This window comes from Gadus chalcogrammus, chromosome 15 (assembly GCF_026213295.1).
Source record: "Gadus chalcogrammus isolate NIFS_2021 chromosome 15, NIFS_Gcha_1.0, whole genome shotgun sequence".
In the NCBI taxonomy this organism is placed as follows: domain Eukaryota; kingdom Metazoa; phylum Chordata; class Actinopteri; order Gadiformes; family Gadidae; genus Gadus; species Gadus chalcogrammus.
The window spans coordinates 14563925-14586424 of record NC_079426.1 but is presented as its reverse complement, the minus strand read 5'-3'; the positions used below and the strand labels follow the sequence as shown (position 1 = coordinate 14586424).

The 22500-nt window shown below is 46.6% G+C and overlaps 2 protein-coding genes across 2 annotated transcripts in view; both read left to right on the top strand.

Moving 5' to 3' along the window:
* Nucleotides 1-9716, top strand: part of LOC130404202 (adhesion G protein-coupled receptor A1-like) — a 22707-nt gene extending 12991 nt beyond the window's left edge. Inside the window, exons 2-3 of the mRNA XM_056608846.1 lie at nucleotides 4593-4720; nucleotides 9501-9716. Of these exons, the coding sequence (XP_056464821.1) occupies nucleotides 4593-4720; nucleotides 9501-9654 (282 nt within the window). The 3' untranslated portion in view covers nucleotides 9655-9716. The remainder of the gene's footprint in view (nucleotides 1-4592; nucleotides 4721-9500) is intronic.
* LOC130404203 (adhesion G protein-coupled receptor A3-like) overlaps nucleotides 1-22500 on the top strand; it is a 233700-nt gene that overhangs the window by 74416 nt on the left and 136784 nt on the right.

The following is a 22500-nucleotide window of genomic DNA, read 5'->3' as shown; positions in this document are numbered from 1 at the left end:
CACACAAGCACAAGAAAAGGATCAGCCCAGTTCCAAACCCTTCTTCTCCTTCTTCTTCTTCTACTACTTCCCCAGAGTTCCCTGTCCATGTCACCAGGATGGCTTGTATTTTATTGTATTTTCTATTTTCTGCTGATGGCGCGCAGTCTTCGCCCGTGACGACCTCCTATTTCAGATTCATGCTACGGTGCGGCGCCTCTACCAGGGAGACGGCCGTCGGCACACACACAGCTCTCTGCTGCAGGCCCCGCTGGGCAGCTGTTAAATACGTCTCAGCACTCGCACACCGTTACTCATTTACCTTATACTGCTCCTTGTTACCGAGTCAGGCTTATAGGGAGTCTGTTTGCCTGTTGCCTTTAGGCGGTGGCTGCCTGAAATAGGTGCCAGAAAATGCTCTGTTAGCAGCGTGCTGCCGAGGCAGAATTGGTAATCGGAACTGGGATGTTAGGATGCGTGGTGTACTGGCTCTTTGACACCCATGTTCTCCTTATCTCTGTGGTACAAATTGGTGAGCGATTGGTGATTAAATGTAGAATGAGCCAGTGCCCTTGTCGATCGGCCATGCCATTATTTCCAGTTGAATTTACAGGCTTGTATTTCATTTGCATTCAAGTTGTTTTTCATGTTGAGGGACAATAGTTCTACATGGCCTTAACAGGATTCTGAACCAGGCGGCAAGTCCTGTTAGCAGAGGTGATGGTAGAGGAGGGAAGTGTGCTGCGAGTCACAGTACACCTCCCTCCCAAACACTTAACATCATCCTAATCATGTCCCAAATGGCTGCAGTTATTGCCCTTAATGGTTTCAGTATTCATGGTTCAATGTTGCAGTGTGTCTGTCTGTAGACTGTGACACGATTACCAGTTAATTTAATATTGGCTCCTCAAACAATGACTTTTCAATCAAAGTCTGTTGTTAACTATGTTGTTTCTTGCTCATATTAAAAATAGTTATTCTATTACCAAGTAAAGTAGTGTGGTATTGAATTTTTACTCGACGGCAAGGCACTGAAAGGAACAGTGTAGCCATCATGATGAGTGAAGGGCAGAACTAGTCATTTGCTGTGCTAAGGGAGGTGGATGACGGACACAAAGAGTCCCCTCGCTGTTAATCTTAGTGGTGCCACAGATTGTTTTTTTGTTCTCACCGTCTCTAGCCTTAATAGGCTTCCTTCCGTGTCGTGCTACCGCCTGTGTGGTGTGTTGGCTGATGGCCACATTTTAGCCTCCCTGTTTATCTGTTCATTTAACTGTGATTCCGTGCTTGTCTGCTGAGGGCATGGGGTTTATACATTGAGGGAGATTGGTGAATCTCTAGCCTTGCCGGTTAAACTGCATGGCTCATGTGTTAATGTCCACTTGAGTAGCAAGATGTGTTGAAAAGCTGTCCCCTGCTGTTAAAGTAGGAAAACCTGCCTGCTCTCTTGGCTTTAAAATCTTTAATCCATGAAATGTTAAAGCACTTGGTATCCAACCTAAAACGATCAATGGTCCTTTTCAGTGAGGTAATGGTGGGAATGGTCTTGGCTGACTCATTATTTATTGCACATACCGCCTTCTCCTCACCTCCTCAGGGGTGATGGGGCGGCCCTGGGAAGACCTCTGACTCCATGGTTTGCCCTCTCAGGCTCAAAACACATTAACTGCGACCTCTGTTACCTACAATTAGTTTCAGAGACACTGGTACTCCTACTCCAAGTGCAGCCTGGTTACAACCTGTGGCTTCATCAATTATCAACCTATAAAGTATTTTTTCATTCAGTTAATTGAAAGCTTGTGTGTGATTCTTTTTGGGGAACATCATATTGCGGGGTCTGCTGTTACAAGTCAATTAATCTGCCTGCTTACTTGTTGGCAATGTCTTGTTTCACCATGACTTTTTATTGAGGCTTCAGGGCAAAGTGTGTTTTATTATTTCTCAGCTGCATCAAATTATTAGGCGGTAATTAAGTTAATTTTCATCGTCCTTCAATCCCAGAGCCCAGAGAGTGATATGACCATGAACCAAATTACTCCAGGTTGTTTACAGTTAATGCATGCATATTAAGGATAAAAATAGTTGTTTGTGCTTTAATGTTCTCTATTCCTGTTTTCAGTAAATGGCCCTTTCGTCAGGGTTTGTTTGTTCCTCCTCTTCCTTCTTCTGTCCTTTTTTTCACCTTTGTATTTCACCGTTATTGCCTTAAATTATCTTTGTTCTTTTTCCTTCCACCTTCTTTCTTGCACCAAACATTTTAGTCAACTTCTCTTTTTTATTTTATAATTCCTCTTGCGTCTTCAACTCCACTATTGTTTACAAAATGCATTGTGGAAGCGATGCATTAGCGAACATCCAGCTCTGTCCAAATATGCAGTCCCCAGACTGCTTTCAAGGCAGGTTTTTGTGTAGAAAGAGTATTCAAGAAAGTAGTAGGAGTGACTGTGCTTCATGCTGCTAAACCCAGGGATCTACCTCAGAACAACAACAGATGTGGCTTGAGAATGCACAGAAACAAGTCACAAAACACAGTGGAGCCCTGTTCATTGCATCATTTATATTAAGGCGCAAATTGTGTCATTCATGGTTCTTTATGGATATTCCTTTAAGGATACGTTTTTTACAAAAGGCCGACGTTGGTGAATTTGAGTGATCTGATGTATGATGTAGGATGTTAGTTTACACAACTGTCACAGATAATGGGATCTGATAACTGCCACCATGTTGTAGATCTATTGGTAGGTTATATGGTGTGGTGAGGTTATCTGTGAAGGAACACTTTGCCGCTGAATCCAGGGGCCAACGATTCCTCACAGGCGCATTCCAGAAGCATTTCCAATGGCTTCCGCTCATTGCAGATGGACCTGAGGCAGAAACGGCTGACTATCAAAGGACTTGGCCCGTTGAGTAAGGCTGTGGGTCACTGATGGAGAGAATTTGCATTAAGTTGCCTCGATTCAACTCTATGCTAATGCAGCCAACCAGCACAAACCTGACACTGGATGAATGCATTACGAAGCATTTATTAGGAGGCAGGCATTGCAGATAGAAAATACGAATTAGGATTCCGCAACTGCATCGCCTATTTCCCCATTCAAATGTCTGCAGAAATGACTTTGAGTCTACTGATTAAGGGGAATAAGTTCAACGGGGAGAAAAAGTTTCTGAAGCCCTGCTACTCGCTGCTGTGTTTCTCGTTTTCTCGTTTTCTTTGGGAATCAGCGAACCAAACCGCTGACATCCCGACATCAAATGTCCTCCAATCAGCTGCCAGAGTTCTTATCATACCATCAAAGCTTACATGCTTCTCTGTGTATCCTCCACAGACACGGAGAATGCATGTACCTTTACCCAGTCACCCGTCTCTCGTGAGTCGATGCAGCAGCCTCGGGAGGGCTGCCTGCGTGAATGTTGGTTCCTCCTCGTTGCGCGGGCTTGCTCTCCGTCGGGCCGTGGGTTCAGTCGCTCGCGTATACCCTGCTCCTACATCTCCCCCTTTGTTCCACTCCCCTCACTCCCTCCCTCCGTCCCGCCCTCCCTCCCTTCGTTCTCCCTCTTAGCCCGGCCTTGTGTGTCTTAATGATGCTCCTACCCAACGAGCCGACGAGGTCGTGACCCCCCCTGGCCCCTGTCGGCCCCCCTCCCACCGCCGAGGGGGTGAACACATGAGCAAAGAAAATGAAGAAATGGAGTGAAGGTTTCCGCTTGGCCGAGCACTGGGTGTGTGATGGAGTTAGACAGCTGTAGATGTGGATCCAGTCCCGAGATTCAGACGTCCAGGCCTCACAGGGCTTTGGGAAGGGGAGGGGGACAGAGGGGTTGTGGGGTTGTGAAGATAAGGTGCGCTTTATTTCTTAACTCCAGATGAAGCGTGAAGAGGACAGTCAATCTTTAAATCCCCCCCTTCCCCGACCCAAGCGCATTCTAGAACACTTAAGGGATTTCTTTTTTTCTTCGTGACGTTTGCTTCCAGGCTTATACAAACGCATTTCAAGTCTTCGCTGGATGTACTGCATTTCACGCTAGGATCCTCGCCGGAGTATAAATCACACCAGTTGATGTTGACTGTGTAGACAGAGAATTATTCATGATTCACTTTGCCAGTGCGACAGATTATTATAATATAATGGTAAATTAGACTCACACTAATCCAGTTGTTGCATGTACACTATACGTTTATACCAAGCCATTGTTCCGAGTCCATTCAAATGTGCAGCTGTACATTTTGATATGGATATGATGCTAATGGGTTTTCATTCCAGCAATGCAAAAATGAATTTGTTTCTTGATGGCTTTAATGTTGGCATTTTAAGACATTAATAATGTGCTTCTTTCCACCAAGTCTCCAAATCTTTAGAATTGTCTGCCTAATACCCAGAATGCAACACCACATTTAATGTTAAGAGGGAGAAATAATAATTCTCTTTGGGAATATTGCTCTTCTCCTGAGGATTTCTACAGCCGCCACCGAGAGATAAACCTTGACTAATGATTATTTCTCTTGCCTGTTAAAGCAGTACTCTTTGTGTGTACATTTATGTTTACACATTAATGTATTCTCTCTCTCTCTCTCTCTCTCTCTCTCTCTCCCCCCACCCATCTCGCCGGTGCAGGATCTGAAGAAGGTGCTGTCGTTCCCCCCGTACCCTGGGGAGTTTCTGCACCCGGTCGTGTATGCCTGCACGGCGGTCATGTTGCTCTGCCTCTTCGCCTCCATCATCACCTACATTGTACACCACAGGTAAGCCCCTGCTCCTCCTCCTGCCTGCCCTGACCCGCAACCTCCCTTCCCTCCCACACAGGCCTCCCGCGCTCTGCTGCACGGGCGCCGCCCACCATGGCTGTCTTGCCACATCCCCGTATTAACTTTCCACCGGAGGAGGCTTTGGTGTTTGGACAGCTACTTTGGAGAAGTGACTTGAACTAACACACAGCACCAACCTAGCTTATGGAAATCCTCTTACGAACATTTCAAATCAAAGGCTGTCTTTGGGCCATGTGGTGCTACTTACACAGCCCTGTAATACCAGCAACATGTGAGGATCCGATTTTTTTTTACAAACATTCTGATCCCATATATTTCAGAAGTTCAGGTCAGGTAGTAAATACTCTACCTTTCAAGGCTACTAGTCATTGAGAAATCATTCAGCCTCCATACTGCGAGCAACATACGGAGAGAAAATAAGTAAAGTCTGGTGTGGCTTCCTTGTCTGTGTGTTCCAAAGATGGATACAAAGGGCCTCTGTTGGCCCCCTAGTGGCCAGAAATCAATGAATGCAGCTCGGACAAATAATCTCGATTCTCATGCAGACTAATCTACCATCTTTCGGTTGTTTGATTGTGGTAGCTTTTTTTTAATGTGTACCTGCTGCAACAGCTCCTCATAGGAGTGTGTGAGTCAGACCTTTTTCCGCTGTCAAACACTGCAATCCTCCTAACTCAGGTTCCAGAAATCTTGACTGTAATGTGTGTGTGTGTGTGTGTGTGTGTGTGTGTGTGTGTGTGTGTGTGTGTGTGTGTGTGTGTGTGTGTGTGTGTGTGTGTAGGGTGTCTGAATAGTCTGTGTAAGAGAGAGAGTAGGAGATAGGATCGAGGAGATTGATAGACCGTTTTTGTATCACAAACAGTGGTTGTCTGATTCCTAAATGCAATTAGATTATTTTAATGCGTTTATCCTATCCTTTTTGATCCCCTTATTGTGTTCGGAAGTGGTTGATCAGACTAATGCATAGATCAACCGGAATCTCCTGAAGGGTCTTTGTTTGATATTGACCTTGGCAGACGGAGAGTGAGCTGAGTGGTGTACATGTACCATGCCTTTTGCTGGTCCGCACAACTCTTTATTCAGCCAACTCTTTATTCAGCCTCATGCCATTAAAATGGCATGAGGTGTATGAGCATATGGTTGATCGTGCCTTACCGCATGTTGTCCTCAGTCCCTTTCAACAGAATCCTTCTTTTTTATGTTAGTAAAATGACGCAATGACTATGCGGAAAATGTATTGAGTCAACTTTGTCATCCTGAGTCATCTTTTTTTTTTTTTATGTTTTGCATAAACCATGTAGCGCGGTGCAATCACCAGCGTCTGTGTCATCCGGGACACAGGCGGGGTGCGGCTGTCTGCAGTCAGACGAGCCATCGCAGCTTGTCTGGGATCCACACTGCACCTCGTCTCTCTGTGTGTCTGCTGCATCGCCCAGCCCCACCGGGCTCACAGCACAAGAGATAGATCCATTCTGCACGCCTACCGAAAAACCACACCGCAACGACGAACACTGTGTGTGTACGTAGGTCAAAAGGCTGGCACTAAAGATTGTATATTTTTAATGGCTAAACACGTGGAAATGATTTGGAGTAAGGGTCTCTCATAAATACAGCCTCCTTCTGCAATCCCTGAGGGCTACCCTCACCGCTCCAATGTTTAGAGACGCTTTGCTGCCGTGGTAGCACTCCCGTTGACGGACAGCCTCCAAATCGCATAAGAAGGGGGGAGGGGGGCAAGTGTGGAGAATGCAAAGGGGGTGGGTGTTAAAAGTGGTTGTAGGCTATAGTTAAGTCAAGTGAAGTGAAGTAAGCCAACAACAACTTGGGAGGCTGGGACATAAACACTCACACACACACACACACACACACTTGAGCACACATGCCTACTCACACGTATATAAACAGAAACCGCACAACTTCGTGTGGGATTTGTCTTTGTAGCTCTTTGTTTTTGTCCTTATTTTTTCTAGCTTTTTCTCTGTCTGCACGCGTCGATGCAGTTGACTGTCGTACTTCATCATCATTTAAAAAAATTCTATTTAGCCGACACGTTTATCCAAATTGATTTACAGTGAACCCATTCTGTAATCTCCTGATTAATTACCATGTACATTAGGGCATCTTTCTGGGCTGATAGTCAAATATGGATGGTTTTTATTTACCTGGTTAAGAAAGGCACACTTTTGGGCCATTTGGACGATATTGACAGGCCACACTTACTTTCAACTGTAGCCCATGGATGAAAACGCGGTTCCTCGTAATATTTTACGACGCGCATCCACACGGAGAGTTTCTCCTGACTCGACACCTTCTGCACAGAGATGCTTAAACTAAAATGCCGCAACCAGCATCACCAGGCCAACGCGGTGAGAGACCGCACTCCTACCCCTCGCTCGTGTTGCGGCGGGGAGACTTTTAATACGTGCTGTGAATTCATGTGAGTTCAGCAAAAAGGAAAAAGAATCCCACCCCCAGATAAATAAAGGTTATAACCATCCCTCCCCCCCCCCCCTCCTCTGGCAGGGATGTAGAATGAAGGAGAAGAGGAGGTGAAGCAGACAGGAGGAGGACAGGGACTGATAGGCTGTCCGTTTTACCAAACAGATGAGCTCCAAAGAATGGAGCAAGGCAAAGGGCCGAGACACACCGGAGGCTGTTCTCAACAAATGAATAGATGGGAGACTGCGCTGCTTTGTTCAGCGGATAAGTATTCATCAAACAGTCCAGTCACATTTTAGGCCCGGGAATTATTGCTATAAATCACAATCCTCTTGGTCCCATCCCCATAACAACAGCTAATAGAACTGTGAATACATTTAGAAACGGTTTTGAGTAGATATTGGGTGAATACATTTTTTGATTTTTAATAAACACGAAAAAATCATCACCAAACTGGATGGTTACAATAATGACATTCATGACTCGATAGATGCCTGGTTACCCCAAGGATGAACACAGGAGCCAGTTCAACATTATGTCAGGGCAAGGCTAGCCCTGGTTTATGGTAAGTTTTATCAGTGTAATAGCAGAGTGCTGCCGACCAATCAGAGGGTTCGGTTGAAACTACCCTCGTATAATGTGTCATAATGCGCTGTCCTATTCTGTAGATTGCATCGGCCAGAGTCGGGTTGGGGAGGCGGTCGGGATGGAGGGGGTGGGGGGGGGGGGGGGTAACAGTGTATGGGGGAAGGGCTGTGGTCGGTGGGATGTTTTATTCCTTACAGCCTGCAGGAGGTGGAGAAACGTGGAGGGCTGCCAGGTTAATGTAGTTGACCCAGTGTAGCCCCCGAAGCAGAGCCCAGGAAAACATGCTTCCAGGAAAAAAAGTAGGGGGGGGTGTAGCGTGTTTGGAGGGGGAACGGAGACAGGGCCGGGGGGAATGGGGGTTGATTTATAGCTTCCCCCCTCCCAGGAACACTGGAGTTCAGCACCTGGACAGAGGCAGAGCGGGCGGGAAACAAACAGCACAGACCGCTTAGCTGTGCCCCAGCCCCTGGTGTCCAGACACGCTTACAGCCAGGTGTAGCGCTAGTGCTGCTGCTGCTGCTGCTGCTGCTATAGCTGATTCAACTGCTGCTGCTGCTGCTGCTGCTGCTGCTGCTGCTGCTGCTGCTGCTGCTGCTGCTGCTGCTGCTGCTGCTGCTGTTGATGCTATAGCTGATTCCACTGCTGCTGCTATAGCCGATGCTGCTGCTGCTGCTGTGATGCTGTGATGCTGTGAAGCTACTGCTGCTGCTGCTGCTGCTGCTGCTGCTACTGTTGCTACTGTGTGTCTTCTACTGCCTCATCTGCAGTTAGCTCACGTCCGGCCAGGGGCTTCTGTCCTCCATTTTGGGAAGCCAGGAACCTCCTGCACACATTATTATATGTTTAATCTCCAAACGGTGACAGGGTGCCTGTAAATGAATTAATGAGGCGAACTGGAGCTGACGCGTAACCGACTGTAGGAGACTGTTACTGTTACTGTCCCCTGACCTACATTTTCTCTCACTCTCTTTTTTATTTGTTTTGGTGGGCTTGCATGGAATGAGGTAATGGGACCTTGGTGGCATGCCCAGGGTGAAGTAGCAGGCTGACTGATGCCGTATTTAACAGACTGAGGATTGGTGTTCGGTGGGACTCGTGGATGTTTCAATCAACCCAGTCGACTGAAACCAGTCGTCTGTTATTATTTCCTCGCTGAGCTTGTCCCAATATTTTCTCATTGTGTTTGGCCATGAATCACTGCGCACTCTCTCTCACATGGTAGAAACAATGGTGCTAAGAACATTTTAGGTTTATTATTAGATTCTTGTTTTTTTCGCCTTCTCCAAAGGCGTCCAAATGCTGCTCAGCAACTTTCTGCAGTTTGTTGTACTTTTTTTTTGTTGTTGTGGCAAGCCATTATTAAAGCAATTATTTTTTTAGAAAGAAAAGTCGAAGATATATTTTCAGCCAAATCTGCAGCTTTGAAATAAGTAAATGCCAAAATGGTCTCTGATTTATTTCCAAAACCTCTGCATGATAAATAATGTTCAATTAGTCCTCATTCAGGACTAGGTAATAAAAGCTATTTGTTTCAAAGAAAGGCAGGTTAACGACCAGGCTATCATCCTATTCTTCTGAGTGAGGAGATAAAGTACGACTTTGGCTGTGTTGCGTGGAACAGTTTCCTTGAGGTGAAACGCCACGATAAAACAGATTGGAAAAGGGAACATTTTCTTTGGCTTTTTACCTATTCCTTTGTTCTGATGTCTTCTGCTTGTCTCCTTGGCAGCGCGATCCGCATCAGTCGGAAAGGATGGCACGTGCTTCTCAACTTCTGCTTCCACACGGCTCTGACCTTCGCTGTGTTTGCCGGTGGCATCAATCGAATCAAATACCCTATCATCTGTCAAGCAGTAAGTGCATTCCCTTTTCATTTGTCCTGATGTAGTGTTTTTTTTCCCCTTTTCCTTCAGAATATTGATCATGAATGTCTGTTTTACTGTAGATGCCCGCAAGCCCACAGCAAGACTATGCTACTAATGTAATTTTTTTTTGATACCCTGGCCCATTTTTTACTCTTTGTTTTCCCCTTCGACGCTTGGAAATACGTGCTTGTTGCTCCTGGTAAGACATTTAAAATATTGATAGAATATACCCTTGTGGTCGTGGCTTTTTCCAACAGAGATGCATCTGGTGTCTTGATTGGGAGAGGGTTGCCATAGCCACACACAGGGATATAGACAATGTGCATATAATTGGCCAGGGTCATCCTTTTGTGGGAGAAACCGGGTTGTAATCTTGTCTTATTGCCTCTGCCGCACACTTTTTGTCTATCCAGTTAATGCTTTAGTAGCTGCAGCTTTAGTAGCCTCCCTTATTAAGCTCATTGATATCCCTGCTCAAAATGGACAAACACTATGGTACATTTCTAGGAACAGCCAGCGAGGATGGCTGGTAATGGTGATAGCGTTGGTCACTGAGCTTTTATCTCAAGGACACAAACATTGTAATGTGTCACAGTCTGTAGTCCTTCCAGATGCAGAGGCTGCTCATAAAGTGCTATCATCTTTGCATATTTAATTGGCGTAGGAATTTTCTTAAAGTAATCCCTAAAATAACAAAGACTGAAGGAACTGCCGAATAGGAGGAAAATAAAGCTCTGTGGACCAAATATTCAATTAATTTACCTAAAATTAAGTGCTTGGTAAGATAAGTTCATTGTTACCCAGGCTGTGCTTGGTCGTGTGCAGAACTGTCAGGGGTGTTGTTGCTCTACAAAGGTAGCTTCCTCTCTCTCTTTCGATGTCTGTCTCTCTCTCTCTCTCTCTCTCTCTCTCTCTCTCTCTCTCTCTCTCTCTCTCTCTCTCTCTCTCTCTCTCTCTCTATCTGTGTCGGTATGTCTGTCTGCCTGTCTGTGTGTCTCTCCTCTCTCTCGCTCTCTCTCTCTCTCTCTCTCTCTCTCTCTCTCTCTCTCTCTCTCTCTCTCTCTCTCTCTCTCTCTCTGTCATGCCCAGGGCGACATGCAAGCGAGGGAGTAAGGGAATGAGTGAGAAAGAGAGGCAGGGGAAATTTACGAGGCTATGCTAGATTGGACATATATGCTCTCCTGCCCACTGGCTGGATATATGTATATATATATATATATATATATATATATATATATATACATACATATATATAGACCAGTGCTAACTGGACCATGGACTAATAGCTGAGACCCATGAAAGGAACCCGTTGCGATATTTAGCATTATGGCAACCCCTCGTTGCGTGCATCAAAAGAATAGTGGCATCAATGTTGACGAAATAATTCATGTCGTCAGAGAGAGCAGAAGAACGGACGCAGGACGGAGAGCAGAGAGAGTAATGATGCGAGATAAGAGCTGTAATAAAGGAACAGAGCGAACCATGTCCGCGGCCCGGGTTGGGTTTCCGGGAGATTGATAGTTGGAGCCGTTTGGGGACCGCTGCCCCAGGCCCCAGACAGGAAACACGGGTGCTCTCCTATGTACACTCAGACACGACATGACTCCATTGTACTGTATGTGGCAGGCCAGAGATTGATGCCCAAATCCCAGACTGAGCCCTTCGCTCCCATCCCTTCTTTCATTCTGTAATTTGCACAATCCCTCTTCATCATCCTCCCTCCACTACCTCGCTTTTGTACGCCTGCAGTGCATTCTGGGAGGGAAGGTGGCGATGATGGGTCAGGGCGGTAATGTTTTGCCGCCTCGGCCGTTCCTGTCACAAGCACTTTTAGCCGTCCTCTGTGTCTCGCCGTGCACTGGTTCCCATCCTGTAGCCCAACAGCGGAGCACCTGATTGGCTACCGAGCACTTCTCGTGGCCCGGGCTGGTGTAAGAGGTAGAGTCACTCATTTATCCATCCTGGACGCCTCTCATTCCACACACCGCCAACCTCGCCTGGCGTATGGATATACCGTATAAGCTCTGGGCAATATGATGACGTTTTTTGTTTGTTATTGGCCCCATCGTGGGCCAGAGACAGACTGGATCAGCCTGGGTAATTAGCCCTCGCCGTTTTAATGATTGATGGAATTATACATGAACGACTCCCTCATCGCACCGAATCAGGATGTGCGGCTACTATCTGATTGCAGGAGAATACAAGTGCAGAATGTTTAAAAGCGATGACTTAACAATACATTGCCCCAACCACTGGCACAGGGCCCATCCGGGGGCTCTAGCTGGCCATTCTCCACTCCTTTCGCTCTGCACTTCCCCCGCGGGCTCCTTTGCTTATTTAGCACTTAGACCACCAGGGGAGCTATGTATGGATGCTCCTCAGAGGACTATAGCTCAGCATTCAATAGTATCACTCCAGACATACTGGTCTGTAGAGTCAGACTTAGACCTCCCTGTTCCCACCTCCCTGCCTCGATAACGGACTCCTCACCAACTGCCAACCAATGATTTTTGAATGAGCCCCCACTCGACCTACCCCCTCATGATCCCACATTGGCTCTAGCACGGGCCTGAATCCATTCCTCTATGGACTCATCCTTTGGATACGCCTATGGCTGCACTCCCAACCGACCCCACGACACTATCATCAAATTCACAGATTTTACAACTATGGTCAGGGGAGGACAAGTTCGGCCTATAGAGAGAAGGTCCAGAGAGGGACCCTGTGGGCTTAGCCAACAACCTGACGCTGAACACCCACGGAAACAATGGAAATGATGATGAACTCCAGGAAAGAACTGCTGGACCCAGCCACGCTCTACGTCAGAGGATCTGAGTGGAAGGTGTCCCCACCTTCTAATTCCCGGGAGCCACTCTGGGGGCTCTCTTGGACTGACAAACACCACTGCCGGTTGTTTAAGAAGGCCCAGCTGCGAGCTACACTCCCTCAGATTGCTCTGCAAAAGCCCGATGCTGGAGGAAGAGCTGTTTGAGGGCCATCTACGGCTTAAAGCGAGAGTGTGCTGGGCGGACTGTATCTCAGGGAGTACACTGTCTGCTCAGCGTCAGACAACAGAGCTCTCCAGAGGGATCAACACTCCCATCAAGTCCCTGGAAGATCTCTCCAGCTCTTGCTGCCTCTGCATAGCCAAAAACCTTCTTAAAGGATTTGGCCGTTTGCTAAGACCCCAGGGTAATTGATGATATTTGGCCATTCTCCGTTCGCGTTCTTGTCTAAACTTCAGCTTGCATTTCGCCAAGAACAGTCTCAATTCCTGCAAGTGCTCTCGACACTCGCCATTTCACCAAGGATCGGTTGGTAACTTGGCAGCACAGATATCCCGGTATTTATTTCGGCATTCAAGCAAGGGCCGACAAGTAACAGACTAGTACAATGGGGGAATATCATTTCAATTTACGCATGCTATTTCTTCACTAAATGACTTCTACCCATTGTTGATGGCAGGAATCAATTGTTTTGAATGTTAGCAGTTTTACGGAAATTTATGAAGAGAAAAAAAATTCGGAGTTGAGAGCTAGCTAGCCAGCCGGCCACTAGCGCTCACAGACCCCTCGCCCCACAGACCCCTCACACCCACATACCACTGCAGCTAACGGAGCAAACGCTGGAGGAAAAGCAGGCCAACAACTGTATAACAAATGTAATAAATTTAACAACAGAGGCACTACAAGTCGTTATTGTTTTTATTATAAATATAAATTAAATTGTTGGTCTACAGTTGAGGAGCAATCAGCTGAGCTTCCATTGTTTTGGGGGAAAATCCCAAGGGGTATTGCGCAATACCGGCAAGAAACGCATCGTCTCAGACTGTCAATAGCGTTCTGTGTGATCATGACCTTGCAAGCACATGCTTCCAAGTACGAGTAGCAAGTACGTTCTCCCCAAGAAAAAAAAGTTGGCTCTTTGCATTCCTAGTGGTGAGAAACACCTTTTGTCTATGTTAAGTTGTCAATCAGCCATGGATTTTGCTTTTGAATAGAAGAACAGTTTCTCAGTCCTTGAGCATGCGCAGTGGCCTGTTTGTAGTAAGTTGTGAAACACAGCCATAATACTGCAATATTTTCGGCGCTCTGATCATTAGGCTACCTGTGACGCCCCGCTGACAGGTTACCCCGCGTAGACTAACCAGCCGGAGGCAGATGATGATATTGTTGTGGCAGAAGTGCATCAAAAGTAGCCTCTGAATCACAGCGCTTAATGATCTGTGTTTTCGTAGGCTAACTGACGGTTGTTGTGAATATGAGACTATTCTGAACACATTTGAAGTCTTTGGAAAGTAATTCAAGTAATATTTCCCTCACATGACCAGGAGATAGACTAGTGTAACTCTGGAGGGAGATGGAAGCGGCTCACCCAAAGCAAATGCTAACCCAATTCCGTATTAAACAACTCATCTGATTACAATGGGAAAACGCCAATTTACAGATATCTCTGCGTAGCCCTTTAAGGACTCTTTTCACCCGTTGCCCTCTGCCACATGACATGAGAACCGTTTTTTTCCTGGGCCATATGCACCTTTAATGTCAAGAAGCAGTGAGTAGCCCTCGTGTGCAATATGAAGATGTAGACTGTTTCTTAGGGCAAACCAACAGGATCTTGTGTGATTATATATTTATTCTAGCGCAACAACATTCATACTGGTGCAATGATACCTTTGTTCTAGTGCAATTGCTACTTCATTCATCATGTTTACTTAATTTTTTCGGGCCTGTATTGCCGACTGTGGATGTTGATGTGTCTACAGGCTGTTTTTTTTGATTGTATGGCTTGGTTTCCCTGTGTCTTCTATTTACCTGGTTCTTTCTATGCACTGATCAGGTGTACAACTCCTAATTTGCTCGTATTCTGAACACAATAAAGGCTCTGTATTCTATTATATTTAAAATACAGCTCTTTATCTCATTTTGTCCCCGGGGGAGACTTTAGCATGTTTGGTGCCGTCCTCCTCTTCCCAATCAGTCCTTACAGTGATAACTCTCAGCCGAATCGGGCACCAGCCAGATTGCCTGCTCATCCACAGGGGACCAGGCAAGCCCCACCAGACACAATTTGGGATAATTACAGAGCCGCTGGAGGAAACGTGTGATAATCCACACATATGGATTCGAGTGCATCACGCGCAGATGTGCGCATAATAACGAACACGCGCCGACACTCACAGTGCGCACATGCAGGGATCTGCCCGAGAGGAGGCTTCGAGGGGATCTGAAGCCACAGCTTTAGCAGATCTCGCAGCTGGTTAAGCCACCACATCCCAGCTCCTTCCTGATCTCCCTCATTGTCCTCGCAGTCATCCGGCCGCCACGGCTCCGTGTCGTTCTCATCTGCCTCACATTTCCCCCTTCAAACCCACTCATCCTCATCCCCCCCCCTAACCTCGACCTCTCTCTCCGTCCCTTGTTCCAGACGCGTCCTCCTATGTTTTCTCACGTCAATCTATAACCATTTTCGTGTACGGCCTACTCCTCCTCTCTAACATTACTCACTCCATCTCTGTCTCTGTGCTCCTCTATCCATCCCCGTCGATCTTGTCGCCTCCTGTCGTGTGTCGTCGGGGGCCCCTCCTTGGCGAGGCGGCATGTAAGGCTGTCAGGGGTAATAAATGATCACACCCCCCCTCACACCCGCAGCCTTTGTGTTTCCGTTGTTTGACCTTCTCCCGGCGACCACGAATACACAATCGGCTGTGCAGAAGAAACGACACAGTCATTAATTAACCTGAGATGCGGTTCATTTTTTTTTTTTTGTGAAACATGGAGGCAGTGAAGGTGACCTCGCTTCTTAAGCGGCGGCCCGCAGGGTTGCGGTACCTGAGGGAGGCCTTCGGTTCGGGCACGGCTGTTAGTGTGCCACCGTGACATCACACGTTAGGAAAATGCCAGGCGAGAGAGTAAAGGTGTACCTGCTGTAATTTACGTTTCAGCCCATTGACTCCATTCCGACCATTAGTCTGGGCCAGGATCCATCACGTAACTGGGTGGTGGGGGGGAGAGCAGCGCAAGGCAAGGTGCCAATAGAGATCAGCTTTTTAAGAGATCAATAGAATCAGATGCATTGATGAGCATATGAACATTGACATTTTATACATATTATTTAGCAAATGGAACCTCTCTACAGATATGAATATGATGATGTAAATGAATATTCCTCAGCATTAAACACAGAGATTGGTGCTGTAGGACTTGTGATAGCTTGTCATTGACGAAAGCATGAAAAACGTTAATAATTTGCCATACATCTATATCAATTTCGATGATCGGATATGTTGTCATGTTATAGCAACAGCTGCATAGTGTAGTGACAAGGCTGCTTTCCTCCAAGCGAACTCTACATGTGCATGCCTGCATGGCCTTGTGGACATGGCTTTGGGACAACCTAATGAGCAATTAGGCTAATAAAATATCCGGCTGATTCAGTCATTAAATTCATTCCACTGTTCCACTTGACATTCTTATTGATTGGTATAAAATGTGCATAATAATGATGTGTGTAATTTCTGTACTCCAATTAAACACATTATTAGAATCTCAATTCCATTGCGATGTAGGCATCACTTTATGAATTACTTCTGACAAGTGGAAATAATGCATCTGTTTAATTACCCAGAAAATCGATAAATATGACTCATTTGCAGAAGTCTAATAGTATGCTAGCTCCTCGGTTTTTCTGTTGCGGTACAAGAGGAGCCGTGGCCTTCTCAGCCACTAAGGGGTTATGATCTGAGGACAAGAGGGTTCAAAATAGCTTTCTCCCTCAATCCACCAATCCATCCAGTAACCATCCTTCCGTCTTTACACACTAATTCACTGTCAGGGTCAGCGTAACCTATTCTGCTGACTATCAGGCAGCACACATTCGCACAACAATCACAAGCAACAATGTTTTCCCTGCTTGCGATCACACTATAGTCCATGACGTTGCTCCTCCTTACTTTGGTTCTGGGCTACGAAACCATAGCTAGTAAGCATTGCGGTAAAAATGTGTACATTTGAGTACATTGAAATCTTTCAGGCTTTAAACACCGGTAGCTTTGAAGCGCTGCCGCGACCCATTGCTTACTGGTGCTTCAATACTGAAGGGACAACGGCTGCGGAGCAACTGGAACCTGCTACAGGGGAAGGGGATTGTTAATGTTCCACTGAATGGGCAAGATGTACTCCTTAGGCATAAGTCCAGTTATCCATTGTGGTTTGAGTCATCAGTGACGGTGAACAGTGAAGAAGGCGGACTCGGATGATACTGAGAAAATAAATGAGCACAATATTCGTATATTTCATACCTTGAAATTGTTGATGACTCATTTAGCCTTCACTGCTTAATAGCAAGTCCAGTTGATAAGAAGCAGGACAGAGTGCTTTAGCTTATCTAGGAGGCAGTCTCTTAGATGTGATTTATTCCTCAAGGGAACTCATTTGTTTTCTGGCGAAATTCACAATCAATATTGAACAGATTTTCAAAAACTCATTGGGAGTTTTATTGTGCATTAAAAAGATACATTGTCAAGAACCATTACACAAGTGTATTAAGCCCTCAGTAGCAAACATGGAGTAATAATAAGATTGCTCAGCGAAAGAAGCAAATTAAGAAGGGAAACGAGCAACCGGTCGAGTGTACAGTCTGCCCCCTAGAGGTCAGAGAAAGATTAATGCGCCTTATGTATCTTGCACATATTATACAAACACCGCTCCCAGCATGCTGGCCAACAACATCGCTCACGCTGGCCCCATCCCAGGACTATGAGCCTCCAATCATAACGTTTAGAAGGTGAAGTACTAGCTGGTTTGGCTAGGTACACGTTGAAATCCTCCTTCCAAAGAGTCTTCTCATCTACAAAAGTATAATAAACCAATAAACGCTGGCTAGCGCGGGATACGACTACCCTTCCATTGAGGAAATGCCCGTATCATCCTTTCCCTGTGGGCATGTTTGGTCATTTAGTCATTTTCAGTTTTTAGGAGGGACATAATGTGGACCGCAAATCGGTGATTGACTCACCTGAGCCTCTCTCTCTCGGTATGTCTGTCTGCCTGTCTGTGTGTGTGTCTCTCTCTCTCTCTCTCTCTCTCTCTCTCTCTCTCTCTCTTCTCTCTATCTGTGTCGGTATGTCTGTCTGCCTGTCTGTGTGTGTGTCTCTCTCTCTCTTCTCTCTCTCTCTCTCTCTCTCTCTCTCTCTCTCTCTCTCTCTCTCTCTCTTACTCTCCCTTCTCCCTGTCTCTAACCATTAAAGGAGACACATCTGGACTCTTTCCGCACAGGCAGACCAGGGAGAATTATTGTATTCGGTGCCTGTAAGATTTATCTGTGCTGATTGCTCCGAATAAAAATTATGTTGGCGCATTGTAAATCTATGAACGATTTCAAATCCTATTCCCTTACACCGTTCAGCTTTTGGCAAATATTCACGCAGTTTGAGTCTAACCACCTGACTAAAGTCTGTAAAAAACGACCCCCTCGTTGTCAGTCTACCTCAGGGAAACACAAGTCATGAATGTTAAAGGGCCAAGGCAGAAAAAAGAGGCCTGTTTTATGTGGGGTTCAAGTGTATACCGGTACATGCTGTACTGCCGAGGCGTCGACGTAACTGCCATTCCTATTGTAATTTGGTATTCGTCACCGCACGTCATGTCCTCCAACTGACAGATAACATAGGCTCTCTTCCCTCCGCTGCAACAACAGAGCTTTGCTCTTATCCCAGAGAAACCCACTTCCCCTTGATATACTTCACTGGCAACTTTCTTATTTTATTTTGAAAACTGTCTTTCTCCTATTTTAGTGCATTTTAGGGAAGTGTGTGGGATGAGTAAAAAAAAACGTAGCCCGAGGCATCAAACAATAAATAATAAAATAAATACAGGTAGTTTCGCGTCCTTGGAGTGACATTGATTGCGTTAGCGGCGGCGGAACATTTGGTGAGCTGCTCCTCGCCCAGCCGCAACGAGCTTGATCAAGTGGGATGCGTGGTGGAACTGTCTCCGCAGCACAGATGGCGAGACAACACACCAACAATACGAGGAATACACAGGCAGTGCTCCCGAGAGCTACTGTGGTCCACAGTCTCAGAGGGCCTCACCACGAATGCATTAGAGATGAGATCTGGTGGCCCCCTTGACCCTGATAAATAAACGTGTGAAAGGGCGTCACACACCCTGAGGCCCTTAAGGGACCTTAAAACGGGCCAGACAACCCACATCGTTCTGACGGGCTGTACCTTGCACTTATTGTCTCACACATTCTCCCTCTTCTCTCTGGATCCAACAAATGATAATATTAGTGTTATTTGAAATTCTAATATTTTGTGTACACTTTCTGTGATATAACTACATTTTGAATCTATGTTGGCTGCTCTATGTTCATGTCTATGGTAGGCATTACCTTTTTTGTTTTTTTATAGACTCAATAATTAATCAATCCAAAAAAGGATTGATAAATCAACACTGAAAATAATCTGGATGATGAGTTTATCCCTGGGGTGCAACAACCCATCCCGGCCGCGAGTGTTTGATTGGCTGGAGATCACATGGTCACCTGTGTCTCCTGTGTGTCCCCAGGTGGGCGTGGCACTCCACTACTCCACCCTCTCCACCATGCTGTGGCTGGGGGTGACGGCCAGGAACATTTACACGCAGGTGACCAAGAAGCCCCCCCAGAGCCAGGACGGAGCCCCCCCCCCGCTCGCCCGCCAGCCCCTCCTTAGGTAAGCACCACCGTCCTAACGACCACACACACACTCACAGAGTCAGACACATACAAACACATACACTCGCAGACTCCGACACACACACATATACACGTCACACACACACACACACACACACACACAACCACACACACGCACACACACACACACACACACACACACACACACACACACACAACACACACACACACACACACACACACGGAAACTAACATCACCACCAGCCTGATCCAGCATGGCAGATGGTAGATAATAGGTCTGCCCGTGTGTGTGTGTGTGTGTGTGTGTGTGTGTGTGTGTGTGTGTGTGTGTGTGTGTGTGTGTGGTGTGTGTGTGTGTGTGTGTGTGTGTGTGTGTGTGTGTGCATACCAGTATCCCATTTAACGACTCAGTATTTAGCACAGCTTGCTCTGTTTCTATTTTCTGAGGTCAAGGACTGCTCACAGCGTGAATCTACACTTTTTCGATAGAGGGCAGGGTGAGAACAAGCTCTGAACAAGCTTTTGCTATGGTATGATCAAAGTATTATCAGTGTTTGACCTCCCACTTGCCATTCCTTTTGAAGCTTGGATCATTTGGATCAACATGTATTGAATCTAAAACACTGGGATCGGTAAATTAGTTTTCCTTCACAAATTGCAGCACAACAGGAGCAGAATATGTTTTGCATTATCTACATTTTGGCTCTTTTCTATTTTCTCTGTGTAATTAAAGTGTCAAAAGCAAGACGTTTGCCGAAGTGCGCTTATTGACAATTTATTTATTCCCATAATTTCTGTGTTGCTGTTGGGGGCTCATTTTTTGCGTGTTGAACGAGGCCCGTGACGAGCCCTGCGCTCGGGTGACTTATTAGGAATGTTTATCCGCAGAGACATTCTCTGGCCTCGTTACCTCGGTCTGGGCCTCACGCTATGTTGACGTTAATGTCAGACAATTCCTTGTTTAGCCCGCTCTTGGCTCCATTTCTTTGAGCAAACAGTGTCTGGAGTGCTGTGAAAAGGAGTGGGATGGATGCAGACGGGGGCACGGGGGGGGGGGTCTGGGGTGGGGGGAGGGGGGGGGGGATTGTCTGGGGGGGAGGGGGATGCCTTCGTATTAATCAGCTTTAATTCCTGAATGAAGTCTCATTCACTCCTGGATTGTCTCACGTGCCTCAGAGGTGATATTGAAGGTGGAGGGTGCTGCTTAGCAACGGCAGTGGCATGAGGGAGGGAGCCGTTGACTAGCATCTGTCCAGGGGTATATATATATATATATATATAGATATATCATTGAATGTCAATATGCATGAGCTTTTTTAATTAAAGTCATGCACGACGTGAACGCACGCTGCCGATGCTTATCAGAAGCACCTTGGCTTATCGGCGCCCTCCCCACCCCCGCTTGCTCCTCCGGTTAGCATGTGAGGTGCGTCTGTGTGTGTGTGTGTGTGTGTGTGTTCGTGGAAAAATAGGAGATTTACACGGAGCCGAACGACGACACCTTTGGAATGCTGTTACAAATGAGACAGCAGCCGTTGTTGTTTTGTTTCGTTCGTTTCATTTTCAGGCGTGTGCGATGGGATCGCTTCTAATTCACTTATGCATTCAGCAAGTGTTTACAAGCCAAGGTTATTCATCATTATTATGCCCTAAACAGACGGGCATCTTTCACAGAGGTAGCGAGCGCAAGCTAGCTGAGGGGGCTGTGTCGTGGGGCTTATTTCCCCTCTTATTAAGTTCACTCCTGCCAAACCACATTTGGCAGCATGTGCTTTCTAATGTCAATCTCATTGAAACAGATGTTTGGCACTTACACACGGAGCACGTACACTTGGATGCTAGTAAAATTATACTACATAGTGTGTGTGTGTGTGTGTGTGTGTGTGTGTGTGTGTGTGTGTGTGTGTGTGTGTGTGTGTGTGTGTGTGTGTGTGTGTGTGTGTGTGTGTGTGTATGAGCTTTGTCCGACGCAACCATTCACCAGGGAACATCTGGGGCTGTTTCTGATTGGGTGTGGGCCAGTTTAATAGCATTGAAGGAAGGACCTTTGTGTTGTTGTGTGGCTGTGTTGGTGCCCAGGGATGTGCACTGCCTGGAGGGAGGTCAAATATGTGGTACAGCAGGGTACTTATCGGTCTGAATCGTTTTCCTTGAAGCCATTAAACCGGATCTTTCTGAATATTTTCAACTGGATCGTTGACAATAATTTGGCATGCAAGTGAATAATTGTGTAGTGATTGTGTTGTTGCCATATATGAATATTATTAGACGACTTTATGGCGATTCATCTCTACCTATTCAGCTGAACGTGAAAGGCCTCAAGCATTACTCTCTAAGTTCCCGTCCCTCCTTCCCCCCAAGTACCAAGGCTCTTCTCCCAGGCATATCCTCAGACACCCCATTCTCACCCCTTTCCCCACCCCTGCCATCTGGATCTTGTCGAGGAGGAGGATAACTGGTCACCTCTCGCCAGGGGGAATAAGATAATGTGTGTGTGGGTGCTCTTCCGCTCAGGCTGTAGGCAGACAGGTGGGGGGGAACGGAGGGGCGATGCGACGGTCCAGTCGCACCGTTACAGTGATTGACTGTAATGCCGGCCGTCAGACGGCCAGACGCATCCAGACAGCAGGAGACAAATCAATTTCTCCTCTGCTCAAAATCACCCTCTTCTCTTTCGAACCCCCCCCCCCCCCCCCCAAAACCTCCACATCCATTTCCACCCCGCCACTGCCACCAGCCCTCCACCACTCACAGCAACACCAGCCCTCCATCCTCCAGCCCCACCCCCGGACACAGCCCTCCGTCAGCTACGTGACGGAGGTATATTGGCCTGTCAGCCGAATAAAGCAATCTGGCCCGTCCCGCCGACCTTTGGCCTGAAATCTGTGCCGTATTGAACCAGGAGATTTGAGCACCTCCACTCATCCGATTAACTCGCTGTCACAACCCCCGAAGGCTGATGCGTGCCCGACATCTTGAGTGCAATATTTCAATTTCAATACAAAATGTTTCCCCTCGCCCCCTCTTTGTCAGCGAAACAGACCCAGGACTACAGAGCACTCCACCCTTTAAAGGACCTCTAGTTGACCAACATGTGTGGTGTTGATTAGCCATAACGGGCCATTTCTGAATCCATCCTCTAGTGACATCACAAGTGGGAGTGTC